Source organism: Manacus vitellinus, unplaced genomic scaffold (genome assembly GCF_001715985.3).
Source record: "Manacus vitellinus isolate BGI_N305 unplaced genomic scaffold, ASM171598v3 scaffold_3_pilon, whole genome shotgun sequence".
NCBI lineage: Eukaryota > Metazoa > Chordata > Aves > Passeriformes > Pipridae > Manacus > Manacus vitellinus.
In genome coordinates this window covers 9,167,866-9,181,125 of record NW_021940535.1, presented here as the reverse complement: position 1 = coordinate 9,181,125, position 13,260 = coordinate 9,167,866, and the positions used below count along the sequence as shown (strand labels likewise).

Genomic DNA, 13,260 nt, shown 5'->3' with positions numbered 1-13,260 from the left:
GTCTCTATCTCTCCATTCTTCCTTTGGGTTGACTCTTCTTGCAAAGGTCTTGCATATACTTTTGATATCCCTTGAATGTCTGGTATATCCTATTGTGTTCAGTAGCACCTAGAATTTTGGATATTCCCTTACTGAATATAATTTTCCATTTATGTAAGAAACTTCTAATGAACTGTTTTGTCGTGTTGTCATAAATACTTTTGCAGTCAAATATCAGTTACCCAGATTTTTATTTTAATGTTTTTAAATACTATGTTTCTCTGGAACAACATGATAAATGTTTTAGGACATGTAATACTGGAATAAGAATTTCTTTCAGTATTTGACTTTGAAGCTGCAAGCTGTGCTGATCATGAATGATTTTGCTGGTATGAAGAAACTGGGTGTAAATGGCAAATAGTTGTGCCACCAAGCAACATCATTCGTGAAAAAGCTCATAACCATGAGAGATAACAGTTCTCCAGGTGCCAGGTTTGGCAAGCACATTAAGTGTCAGCTCAAGATTCAGTGGCAGCTCTAACTCTGTGGCATTTTGGATCACTGGGTTCTTCGGAACCCTGCAGAGTGACTTTTTTCACCCTATACATACATTCATGGAACGTAAGACATTTGGGAAGGTGAAATTCAGTTCCAGTGGGGTGCAGGGGGCAAAAACAGCACTGGGAGGAGTTGATGTGTTTGTTTCTGCTGCTATTTTCTCAGCTTTGCATCATATGCCTGTGAACCAGAACAGCTCACCCCCATGGCCACTTTATTCTGCTGTGTTGTGTACCCTTTATATGGTCCCTGTGCCTTGTATCCCTTGGGTATTGTAGTTGTGATGGCTCAGCTGCAAATAGGTTTACTTGTACTCAGTCACAGAGGAAAGAGTTGGATTTTCACTGTTTAGAGCTGGTCTTGATAAGCATGGGAGGTTTTGTATACATTTTCATGCTTCTGTGTTGACAAATGAAGACCAGGGTTACTCAAAAGGAAGTTTAATTTTCTGGTAGCTGTCAATGGCTTTACCATCACTAAGAAATATGAAAATATATTTTATAATAGGTGTATGTGTGATTCACAATTCTTTCATTGTGACCAACAGATTTCATGCCAGGGAAATACTGCAGAATGTGCAAGTTTTTTTTTTGGGGGGGTGGTTTTAGTTGTTTTTTGTTTGGCTAGATCTGGTATTTAGTGTTAGCATGCCTGGATACCTCCCTGAGGAATAATTTATCAAACACTAAATAAAACATGTCTTCTGACTGTTTTCTTTTTCCTAATGTTTATTTTCCATGCCAATAGAGAGGTTACTTTTTTAAATAGAAAGTGGAGGAAAGCAAAAAAAGACTTAATAGGAGAAGAAAGATGCTGAAGAAATGAGGGATGGGGAGCTAGTCTATTGTGCACCAATCTATCACTTTCTCTTGGGAGAATAAGGAAATGACTTGTCTATAAAATTCTCATTAGCCTAAAATAAGCACAAGTCTCTTCTGGAATCTTATTAGGCAATGTCAAATTGAGTAATAAAGCGTTGTTTTTAATGAACTGCTGAGGACACTGGTTGAGCTTTAGCACTACTAAACTGTCTCTTACAGTCAATTTCCCTATCTTCATGATGGTGCTATGTGCTGGGGTGTCTGGGGAAGAAGAAAAAAGGGTCATTTATCAGAACTGCAGGATTTGGAAAGACAAATGGCTTCCTGATCATCAACTTGTCTACATGCCAATAACAAAATCTGCTATAATTTGCCTCTTTTGTTATTCCAGTCCAATTTTATGTGAGGATTTTTGTTTTGGAATTAAATTGTTCTTTTGAATTAAATTGGCCGAAGGTTGATTTATTATGTTTGAAACTAAGGTGCCCAAGTATGGCATGCGTAACATTGAAACAAAGTTGCCAAATAAACAAATTAGAAGTTATTTAACTATTTCAGCATAATTTTTTTTCATACTGGAAGGACTCAAGTCTAGAGGATCATTTTGCCTTTACGAGGTGACTAGAAAGTAATTAACATTAGTTTCCACTGTGTATGCAAACTTCAAAGTATTCAGTGGTTTGGTTTGATTCAGATAAGCCACTTTAGGCTTGCGTGTTTATCCAGGACTTATCTGAAATATTTGGATTGAAGGAGGTAATGGCAACAAAACCTGCAACTAGCTGAAAGTTAATATTTTACATTAATAAAACACCAACTATTCTTAAAGAAAGAAGCAGGAAAGACTAAAAAATCAGGACACACTCCTTTGCTGATATGAATCGCCTTGACTCTTTTAAAATAGATGTAGACCATTGATATTTAACTTCCTTCCATATGTGGAATCCTAAAGGTTTTCCTTATAGGGTAGGGTATATGACTCAGGATCAAATTTACTTATTAATGTCAAATCTGTTGCTTTTCACATACTCCATTGAGCATTCTCAGGCTTTTTGGGTTACCTTCTTGAAAACCTCTTCTGTGGCCCTTTTTTTAAAAAGTTTTGTTTTAATTAGGTATTCGGGCAGAAGTAAGGGGATGGCATTTAAGTGATCGTCCTAAGCTCTCAACTTTCTTAATTTATTCTTTTCTTCTGCTCGCGCTTTCAAATGGTGGATGGAGACAGTAAGTTAACGTACTAATATTTCCAAGGGGCTTTGAGGGAATAAAAAGCACTTTAAAAAGACTTTTAGGAACTTGAAGTATGTTCCATCATATTCTGTTTTGGAAATTGACATCAGGGACTTTGCTGATGCCTTTGAACACGAAATACTCAGTGACTGCTACCTTCCAAGGCAAAGATGAGGGACCTTGAACCATGGATGAGCCAGAATGGCTTGACTGATCTGGCACATAGAATGAGGCAGGTTTGACTCAGTTGAATTTAAGTGAGGCTTGGAAATTTCCATACCATGAGTAGTGGGGCTGGGAAAGTCTGGCTGTATGTTTGCAGGTGTCAGCTGAGAGATTTGTACATTGAAAGTGAGGTTGAGAAAAACTAGCTGGTATGTGGGCTTTGTTTCTTTTTCCTTTTGAAGAGTGAGTGGTGGGTGTAGCTCTAGGGCATCCAAAGGGCAGAGTGTCAGGGCACACCTCTGGTCAGAGACAGGTTAAAGTGTCACCCAGAGATTGTAAAGCACTCCTTTCTTACCCTTTTCAGTTTTGCTTGCCATTCAGCTTTCCCCCATCTCTCACCAAGACTGCTTGTGTTACTGGCAAATTCTCCCCTTCCATCATGCTGTTTTCCTCAACTGAGCATCTGCTGAAATCCAGCTCCCACCATGCCTCGCATTGGCGTTGGATGGGTGCTGCTCTGTCTCCCTTATTCAACCTGCTGGCCCATGCCAAAGCTGAAGAGCAATCTTAGTATCTCCAATGCTTCTGCAGACTTTTCCATCCTGGTCTTCATTTCTAAATTTCCCTTTTGCTGCCTGCAAGCTCTACCTGCCATGGTTACATATGGTGTGCCATTCCTTTTCTGCTTTCCATAGGGACAATGACTTGTGCTGCAGGGCAGAGGATTTTATAGCATAGCTTGGATATGCACTTCAGGCAAGAGCAGTGCAGACTGTATGGACACACCACCTTCATGCTTTGTTGACCAGAGTAATCCTGGAACTGAAAGTTTCAGTTTAATATGCGCATCTGTACATGCAGATTAGCCCAGGATCATTAGCTTTCTTATAGAGGAAACATTTTAAATTAAAAAACATAATTGCTGAGCAAATATGCAAGGTATTTTGCAGTTGCTGGTTTCCAGCCTGGCCCTTGATCTTGGTTCTGGTAAAACATGCACATGGATATTTAACAACGCGGCTTGTTCCATCTTGAGTGTCCTGCACACTTGTAAACTGTTTCTTGGATTGGGATCAGTATGACCTAGGCTTCTGCAACTTGAGGATGTTAAAACACATTGAACCGGCTCTGCATTCATCAGTGTTTGTAGCGAGCAGCAAGCGAGACTGTGCTTTTAGATTAACTCAGTGTTTTTCAGAACGGGACTTCAAAACATGTAAGAGGAGTATAGGGCTTCATGCTTCTCTCTTGACATGTTGGCCTGCATGTATGAGAGCTCAGAGAACTGTATTTAATACACTAAGAATCTGAACAAATCACGTCATAGGGGCTTTGCTACTTAAAAAATACAAGATTCGTGTGTATACCTTGTACCTTCTAGTATTTGTCAAAGATGAAATCATAGCCAGCTCTCAGACTACTGATCAACTCTTTTTAAAACATACTTCTTTCAGCTTGGGTAAGTGAAATAGCCTCAGCATCTACAGATTTCTTCTGTGTTACTCTGTATTTAGCCTGGAAAAAATTTTTCTAAATACTGCAAATACTGAAGTACAACTCTTCTGTTGTATAGGATCTTAACTAGAGGCAGTGAACACATTTGCAAATGATCTTTATATATCATGTTTCCTTTAAATTTTGTGTTGAATTCAGAATGATTTTATAGGGATTTTAAGTTCCTCCTCACTTCAGAGCTGTGACCTCTGAGTTTTCTTATATAGTGGCCTGAAAGATTTACTGGTGTAGGGCTGATAAATTGCCTTTATTTTCCAAAATATGTAAAATGTAGCCCAAAGCAGGACAGTGCACCAACACAGCAGAGAGTGACTTAGAGTAGTTGCTAAAGTAGGATGTGGCAAGTCTTTGGCAAGAATCCTGTTGATTTCATGGGCTCTTTTATCGAGATAATTTTGAGTAAAATACGCTAGTAAAAAAACCTAAAATGGAAAAAAAACTAAATGGAAAATGGACATTTTTCCACAGAAAATGGGGTATGTGTGCTTGTAAAATTTTTCTCTGAAACATTCTTGGTCTCCAAAGAATTTTTCTAATTGAAACAATTTTGCTTTAATAAGATAACTTTTAAAAAACCAAATATTTCATTTCTACTTTATAAGTATTTTCTAGTTTTGCTTCTCTAGAGAGTTATTTTATTTTCTTTTTGTTCTTTTTTGGTTTTCTCTTTTGCAAAATACCAGAAAACAGCAAAAGAGTGGGAAGGGAAACTGGTAGGAACATGTAATAAAAATGTGAAAATTAATGTTTGTTTTGGCGTTTGTTTGTTTTCCAAATGGCTCTATGAAACTTCATGTTGCACAAAAAAATGTAGGCTGATCCAGTGCAGGGGCAAGCGAACCTGTTTTCTGTTAACAAAGTTGTCATACAGCGTACAAAGACATATAAAGTCAAGCCCTATGGGACTCCAAAATGCCTCCACTGCTTTTAGTTTATGTGGATGGTGATCCCTTCTGTCACGAAAGTGAAAAGGCATAGGACAGAGGTAGCTCTGCCAATGTCAGTTCATCCATGCTGAGCTGCACTTGCTGAAGAGCTCTCATAAGGGCTTTGGTTAATGGATGAAGATAACATGGCCAAGCTGGATAGTGAATGCTTTTTCCAGCTCTTCTTTTACCCTCTCTCCTCCCTCTCGTTGTTCAAGTGCATGAGTGACTGAGTAGTTCAAGAATGGACTGCACAATAAACACTAACATTTGTTTTTAAGTAAATTGTCACTGATTTTGGTTTTCTTGAGCAGTCAGAGTTAGTAAGGAGTTTGGCCCGTCATGCATCAGCAGCAGATGTTCAGGGAAGCACTGCTGCCACCCTCCCAGGACACGATCCTTCTTGTTAGTGCCAGCTCTCATCTCTACCTCTTTTGTTAACCCAGGGGAGAGTGGAGGTTACATTTAGGATGCTGCTCTATGATCCTCATCAGCAGCCCCCACGAGATTGCATTCAACGGAACTGATGTGCTTCTGTCTCGTCCTCTAGATTGCAGTTTTGAAGGACGGACGTACAACAGCTCTATGAAATGGCACCTCCCTAGCAATCCCTGTGTTACATACCAGTGCCAGGTAAGGATGTCATAAACATTGTGCTAATTGAGTTGTAAGCTTTTCCCAGGAAATTCTGAACCTTCATTTATCCGGTCCAAATAACCTGAAATATTTTATACCCAAAGCACAATATGGACTTTGAATTTAAACTAATTTAAATCCACTCAGATGTGGCCAGCTATAACCAAACATTCAGAAGGATAGGTTTTAAATGACTTGAGTACCCTCATACCTTAACATTACTGAAGGAGAGGTACACAGCCATGCCATTTCCTGCTATCTTGACCTTGAAATATGTCTTTTTTTTTTTCCAGCATGCTAAGCCTTTTGTGAGATACAAATTATTTTAGTAATTGGACACTCCTGTGTGTATGCATCCCTGGGTTTTACCTGGGACGTTTTTTAAGAGAAACCCACAACCAGATCTTCATTTCCTGGGCTCCCACACTGTTAACACGGTGGTATTTTTGGTAGCTTGCCTATCTGCAACCATAACATTTTCAAGATTATTGATTTTCAGATTCAAACCAAGTAATTATGTCGGCAATTTTAGTTTCTCTCTGTGAATAGGTCTGCCATTTTGATGACAATTTGAGCTGGTTTTAATAATAACACTCAGGCAGCTACTAAGAACGGCAGTTAGAAGGAGGAGAGATGAATGAGTATGAAGAGCTTCTACTAACAGAACAGAGTTTCATGGTTTTCTCTTGTTCTGTAATACTTCTGCTCTGTGAAACCCACCTGCATTTTTAAAGATGAGTACACTGAGAAGACTGAAGTTGGAGCAGCAGTATTCTGTATCCTTGCACTTCATGAAAAGATACTCACTATGTGAATTTAGATATGCTGCATGAAAGTATCAGTTCCTTATTGCCTGTTTCAGTGTCTAAATGCAAAACTGGGTGGTCCTGTTTACCCTAGATCCACACATTTGAAAAAGTTTTCCCTTGCTTCCAACAGCAAAACTGCAAGCAGAAAAAAAAAGGTAACAGCCTTTTGGGCACAGAACCTCACACCCAGATTTGTTCAGGAGGACTCTTGACTTCTGGAATAAGTACAGGAAATGTTAATTTACTAATACTTATCAGGCAAAACATCAAAGATAAGTGTCTCCCCTCTACAGAACAAGATGCTTTTATCTGCTTTCTAAGTCTATTTTCATCCAATGGGAGAGGGAGGAGAATGCCTTGTGTCTGGCCTGTTTTCACGAGAGCTGCATGGCAGATTACCGAGGTTAAGGATTCCTGATAAAGCAGGATTCCTTTTCCTAAGAGGATGCTAGATTTCTTACCTGATGCATTTTAAGGCAAATCCTGTGCCTGGAGTCAGGGAGACTCAAGTGGATCTTTTGACTGTGGATTAACCCAAATCATGATACCAGGCAGCAGGTACAGAGAAAAAGAGGTTTTGAAATCCAGTGCTTTGCAGCATGTGCTGGGCTTTAATTGTACTGCTAGTAAATGGGATTTTTTTGCTTGTTCAAGCAACCACAGTGCTAACAATGAACGTGTCTGATCTGCATGTTTTACAGGAAGGAGTGATAGTGGAGTCAGAAGTACAGTGTGTTGTTCATTGCAAAAACCCTTCCAGACTCAGGGGAATGTGTTGTCCTGTGTGTCCAGGTGAGATTTTATGGGAAAATGCTGTTCTACATGTGCAACTGTATTTCTAATGATACCCAGTGTTACCTGCGAGGTTGCCTCTAACTTCTCTGCTGTATCTAACCAGTTACTAAAATGTGGGCTGGTGACTTGCAATGCACAAAATGACACAAGAAGAGCCCGCTTAATACTTTTTAGTAGAGGACATGCAAACTAGGGATACATAGGCAATAGCCTGTGGCAATATCCACAGATGTATTCATGTAATTTTTCACGGGGTCTGTCAGCTGGGTTTGCCTGGCTGATGACCATGATTTTGTTAGAGGGAAAGTATAAGAGTAATCCTAAAAAAAGGAGATTCACTTTTTGAAGGGGAATGGGAGTGGGTTGCCTTTGTGAAACACAGAGGCAAATTACCATGTTTTTTTGAGGCTGATTTGATTTTAATAGAAGTTTTGTAGGCAAACACTACTCCAGTTGTGATCTAATGGTTTTATTATATTTTGATTAGTTGTAGTATCTGCCAACATCTAATATAAACCCAGGGAGTAAGAATAAGTTAGTAAAAAGCAAACAGCTTAAAAAAGTGTTTTAAAGCCACTTCTAATGGAAGACTTGACCTAGCCTCTACTTCATTGGTGCAAATTTCTCTGTTACAGAACGATTTTTTCTTTCCCCCCAAAAAAGACATTTAGGGATTTTTAAGGATTTGTTAAGGCTTCTGAAGTGACTTGTATTCTTCTGAAGTGATTCGTTCTCTACAGCCATCTGAAAGGAGGTTGTAGTAAGGTGAGGGTTGGTTTCTTCTCCCAGGAAACTAGAGACAGGACAAGAAGATATAGCCTCAAGCTGCACCAGGAAGGGTTCAGGTTAGAGATCAGGAGGAATCTCTTCATGGAAAGGGTTGTTAAACATTGGAATGGACTTCTCAGGGAGGTAGTGGAGTCACCATCTGTGGAGGTGCTCAGGAAACGACTGGATATGGCACTTAGTGCCATGGTCTAGTTGACAAGGTAGTGACCAGACAAAGGTTGGACTTGATGATCTTGGAGGTCTTTTCTAACCTGTATGATTCTGTGATTCTGTGATTCTGTGATACTGTATTAGAGAGGATGGTATGATTTGTTTTTCATATTGCTCTGCAGTGGGGTGTGTTATAGAGAAAAGGCAGCATGCTACCTTGAGCTAAACTTATTCAAATGCTGTTTTCCAGGTTGTGTATTTGAAGGGAGACTTTACGATGAAGGAGAAGAATTTAGGCCTCAAGGAAATAAATGTACCAAGTGCTCTTGTATTGTAAGTATTTGCCTTTTGGCATTGTATCTCCCTGTCTGAACTTCAAAAGGCACATTATTATTGCCATAACAAAGCAAAAAATATAAGGAATTCAACACTATTATGCATTCTTCTCTTGGAATTTGGGTTTATATTAAAGAATTTGTGGCACTAATACATGGTATCGCTCACATTCTGAGTTTATAATATTTTTTGTGACCTTACACTGTATGCAGATGAAGCAAGATATTTGGGAAAGGGCTGATCTGTTGAATTAGTGGTGCTTTTTCTGTGATGGGATCATGCAGGAGGAGACAAAAAGCTGGATTTTTTGGCTTGATGCTTAATGAAAAGCATCCTGGATTTTATTCTTGATTAGCAACAATATAGAGAGGAAGTAATAACTGCATCCTTTGGATAAAGAGCACAGGCTTCTTTTTCACTTCCATTAAGTTAAAAGATAATACTGTATGAGTTGGGGTAAATAACTTTGACTTCATTGCTGTAATCTGTGAGACAAGTAAAATGCAAAGTTCAGATCACTGCTTTTGTTGCAATTTGTGGACTGGTTATCAGCAGAATATGCAAGGCTGGGGAACTTTACATTTCAGTAGAATGCTGAGAGATTTGTCAGTACCAGACATGGTTCTCCTGCATCAGGAAAATAAAATAAAAAAAGGAGGAAAGATGGACTTCAAAAACTAGTATATATTTATACATAGGCACACGTTTAATGAAGCTGCTACAGAGAACTTAGGCTGTTTTGTGGGGAAAAATTGCTGGTAATCTGCAAAATTAATTCACACTATATCATTACTGTTTCTATGGAGATAAGGGTGTTCAGGTATTTTATTTTTTTTTTAATTTTAATCCTGTAATAATGAAAATATGCCACCACTCATGTCACAGTGATATACACCCTGGTCTCCTGCTCTGCCAAATGCCTTCTGTCCCAGGCTGAGAACCATTGCTCCCTGTGTACCTGGTGGGTCCCCCTCTCACTTCAGTTCAGCTGTAGAGCAGCTCTGGCTTTCCTTAGTTATGTTCCCCAGGGGAAGGCAGGTCTGAGTGGTTGAGAAGTTTGTGGAGAAATGCTCAATTCTTTTTAGGTTGTGCTTTGCTCATTCATCAATACTGTACAGATATTGCCTATTGCCCAGTTACTGGTGTGCCAACATCTCCTTGATCAACTTTCCTTTGTTCTCTAAATATCAAAAGCAACTGTGCTGAGAAGAGCATGGGGGGTGGGAGATCTTTAGGGAGAGCAATATAAAGAAATATAGGAATATAGGGTCCCACCTGAGGATCTTACCTTGACAGTTACTAGTATCAGCTATGTTAGGGAAGGAAACACATCAACTACTGAGAGTAACACATTTAAAGCCTCAAGCAAGAGGCTTAACTTCCAAGAAAGACAGCATGATTGTTTTGGATGTTAATGACATCTGTATAAAGAGTCCAGCTCTCATTTTGAATCTTACTGACAGCCAAAGAAATGCCATCTATGCGTGAGCCACACCAGACCTCCCATCCCTCTCTTTGCAAAGCCTTTCTTTTACCCTCTTGCCAGTTTCCTTCAGAATTTGAACCTATAGAATTAAATTTGAAGTAAATAATGGGAGCATCCTTAGGGCTTGTGATAGTGGTTTGCTGCCTGCTTTGCATCCATTCCCTTTTGGAATGGGTCTCCAGTGAATCTCTTATCTAAGCAGTTGGTGGATGGATGCCTTATTTAAAGATACCTATCTAGTCATGTGATGGGAGCAGGCTTGTGGGTGATGGGCTGTAAGCTGTCCACATGAAAGGAAGCTCCTCACCCCAAATTAGATTTCTTCTGGGATTTCAGATTGTAACTATTTAGCAAGTCTTTCATGGAAATGTGGGAGAGGAAGTAACACAAATTACTGCTAAGGTATTTTGAGGATGTGTGTGTGTAAGGATTCCAACCCCTTTCACTTTAGAGTAAATTTTGCATTTTACTCAGGAGTAAACTTTTCTAATGGTGGATTATTCTGGACTCCATAGGCCATCACTTTCCAAGGGGTAGTTCTGACTTGGGACTGCAGACAGCATTGAATAGGAAGAAAGTAAAGAGGGGTGGCTGTTATTTGTTTTCCTGGAGAGATGTAGCATTGATCTGCACTCTCTAAATGTATTAAAATAAGGAATTACTTAAAAAACCTGAATTTTATTTTTGCAAAATGATGCACTCAAAAATCAGTACATGTCAGGAGGCCTTGACTGTTGGGCCCCATCTTTGGAAAACTCTTGTGTTGTTCAAGTTTGTGGTATTTTCAGCTCAAAGTGGTGCCTATTAGGTACTACTGAGCTCCTAAAGAACGTGAAATGATTGTTAAGATGTTGGGAGGGTTTTAATTGTTTGTTTTTAAGACACATTTTTTATGCAATTGAGGACAAAATGGGGATCTTGGGAGTTGGGGATCCTTGTCTTGGTGAAGCAGGCTGGTCAGTTGCAGAGCTTCCCATGTGCTCTGCAAAGGTTAGAGAAAGCAATGGCACAGCCATGCCTGGGCAATTCACTCAGTCCTTACCCGCCAGGCACTTAACTCATTAATATAGTTTCTGCTTAACACCAATTGTAGTTCTAGTTATTGTCTACTGAAAACCAGACCAAACCCAGCAAACTCATTTAATGGAGGTCACTGAAACAAACCGTTAACTAATAACTTTTGGGTTGTTACCGATTCAGGCTGTGCTTGCGGCAGCGAGGCGGAGATGAAAGGCCCTGTATTCCATTACCACTCTCCTAAGCGAGCTGCTCCTTGGGGTGACTAAGATTTCTTGCTGAAAATGAGAATGTATCACCTCTCACTCAATGCATATTGCCTGTCAGGAGTGAACGAGCTGGCTTTTAATGACTCAGTTTCTCTGGGGAGAGGCATTTGTGTAGAAAAGGTGGATGGGATAATAGGGATCTCCTCACACCCCGGCTGAAACCCAGCTGTCTTGCAGTAATTCAGCTGTCTGGCTTGTTCCTGCATTTCGTGATAGGACAGCAGCCTGTTCTAGAGAAACCTTGGCTATTTTCCCTACCATAAGCACCTACTTAAATGAAGGACTGGCTGCTTTAATCAAGTGTTATTTCTCAGATACTACTTTTATGAGGTCGAGAGTGTGTTTCTGCTTGCACAGTAAGAGCACTTGGCTTACATGTTTCCTTTCCTACAGCCTGCATTAAAATAGTCAGACTGTGATTATCGTAAATGTTTTCATTTTCTCTTTTGATGTAGCACGTTTGGAAAAAAAAAAAAAAAGTGGAGGGGGAGGAGAGAGAGCCAGGGAGGGAGGAGAGGAGGTTTGGCAGGAAAGTGACCTTGTGTGAGAGAGGTAACCATGGAGAAGCTTATCTCTAAATGGTAGTATCCAAACTCATAACTAGCCCCTTTTGACTCTCAGCACTGTTACCCAGAGCATGGGCGCTGCGCGTTTCGGCATGCGAGGCATGCGGCGGTACGAGGTACCACCATGCTGAGAGCGCGCAGCACTATGGAGACGCCACGGCCCAGGACATGCCTTCCTCCACACCCCTGCAGGGAGGAGGGAAGCGGACCTGCGTGGGAAATGATTGGAGGCTGGATTACGGCATTGCTGAGATGGCTGAGAGCTGGGAGTGGGAAAGGTGGCATCGTGTGTCTGTCCTTCAGGGAAGCAGATCATGGGGACAGCCACTGGCAGGGTGGTTATGCGCGTTTGGTCCCCAAACGGCATTGTTTCACAAAAGCAATGCTGGCCTCTTAGCTGCTCTTCCAAAATGATTTGGAACAAGTGAAACCCAAATGGCTGCAAGCAGAGCATGGTGATTTGGGGCCCTTGGAGAACTGAATCGAAAAGCAGCTTCTGCTCAATCTCCTTTGCACCATTGGAGGCTTTTACACTGCTGCTCAGGGGGACTCGGGACGCACACAGCTACTGGTCTGCAGGTGCACTTGTGGGTGTGTGCGTGCAAGAAACGTCTTGTCGCTTATATTCCTGAGTGTTAGGGTGCAAAAACTGAATAGCGAAAGTTTTGCACAAAGGAAAGGGAATTGCAACAAGAAAAATCTGTTTCTAAATCAGTGAGTAACAGGCGTTTAGACTGTGATAAGTAATGAAAAACTACATATGTGTTTTGTATGTTGAGAGTGGAATTCATCTTCTCTAGCTCCAGCTATTCAGAAGTAATGTATCTGATTTGAACTACTTATCTGAACTCCTCTTCAGTTAGTGGAGAGAGAGAGAGAGAGAGACAGAGAGAGAAAGAGGTGGGATGGATTACTCTATGCAGATGCTTATCTTCCTCCACTAACTAGAGAGGGAGCCTACCCAGCTCCCTGGCCTCAGAGATGGCTGAAGATAGCCAAGACTGATCCTGCCCCTGCAGTCAGCTGGGTAATTAAGTACCCTGATACTGCTTTAAAGGCCTGGCTTTAACTGGTATTGGGAGCTGTTGGAATACATTCCCATTACAGTAGACTGTGGGGGAGGAACACCAGTCTACTGGGAAATTCAGAGGAGCATGCAGTTAAATGTATAATTCAAATTCAAATTTCCATCCTCAGTGCAGAGCCAAATGCT

General features: G+C 40.5%; 1 protein-coding gene across 3 annotated transcripts in view; it reads left to right on the top strand.

The window, feature by feature from the left end:
- BMPER (BMP binding endothelial regulator) overlaps positions 1-13,260 on the top strand; it is a 147,464-nt gene that overhangs the window by 29,024 nt on the left and 105,180 nt on the right. For all 3 annotated transcript variants that reach the window (XM_018075933.2, XM_018075932.2, XM_018075931.2), the window contains 3 exons: positions 5,745-5,827; positions 7,341-7,431; positions 8,624-8,706. In XM_018075933.2, coding sequence (XP_017931422.2) covers positions 5,745-5,827; positions 7,341-7,431; positions 8,624-8,706 — 257 coding nt within the window. The remainder of the gene's footprint in view (positions 1-5,744; positions 5,828-7,340; positions 7,432-8,623; positions 8,707-13,260) is intronic.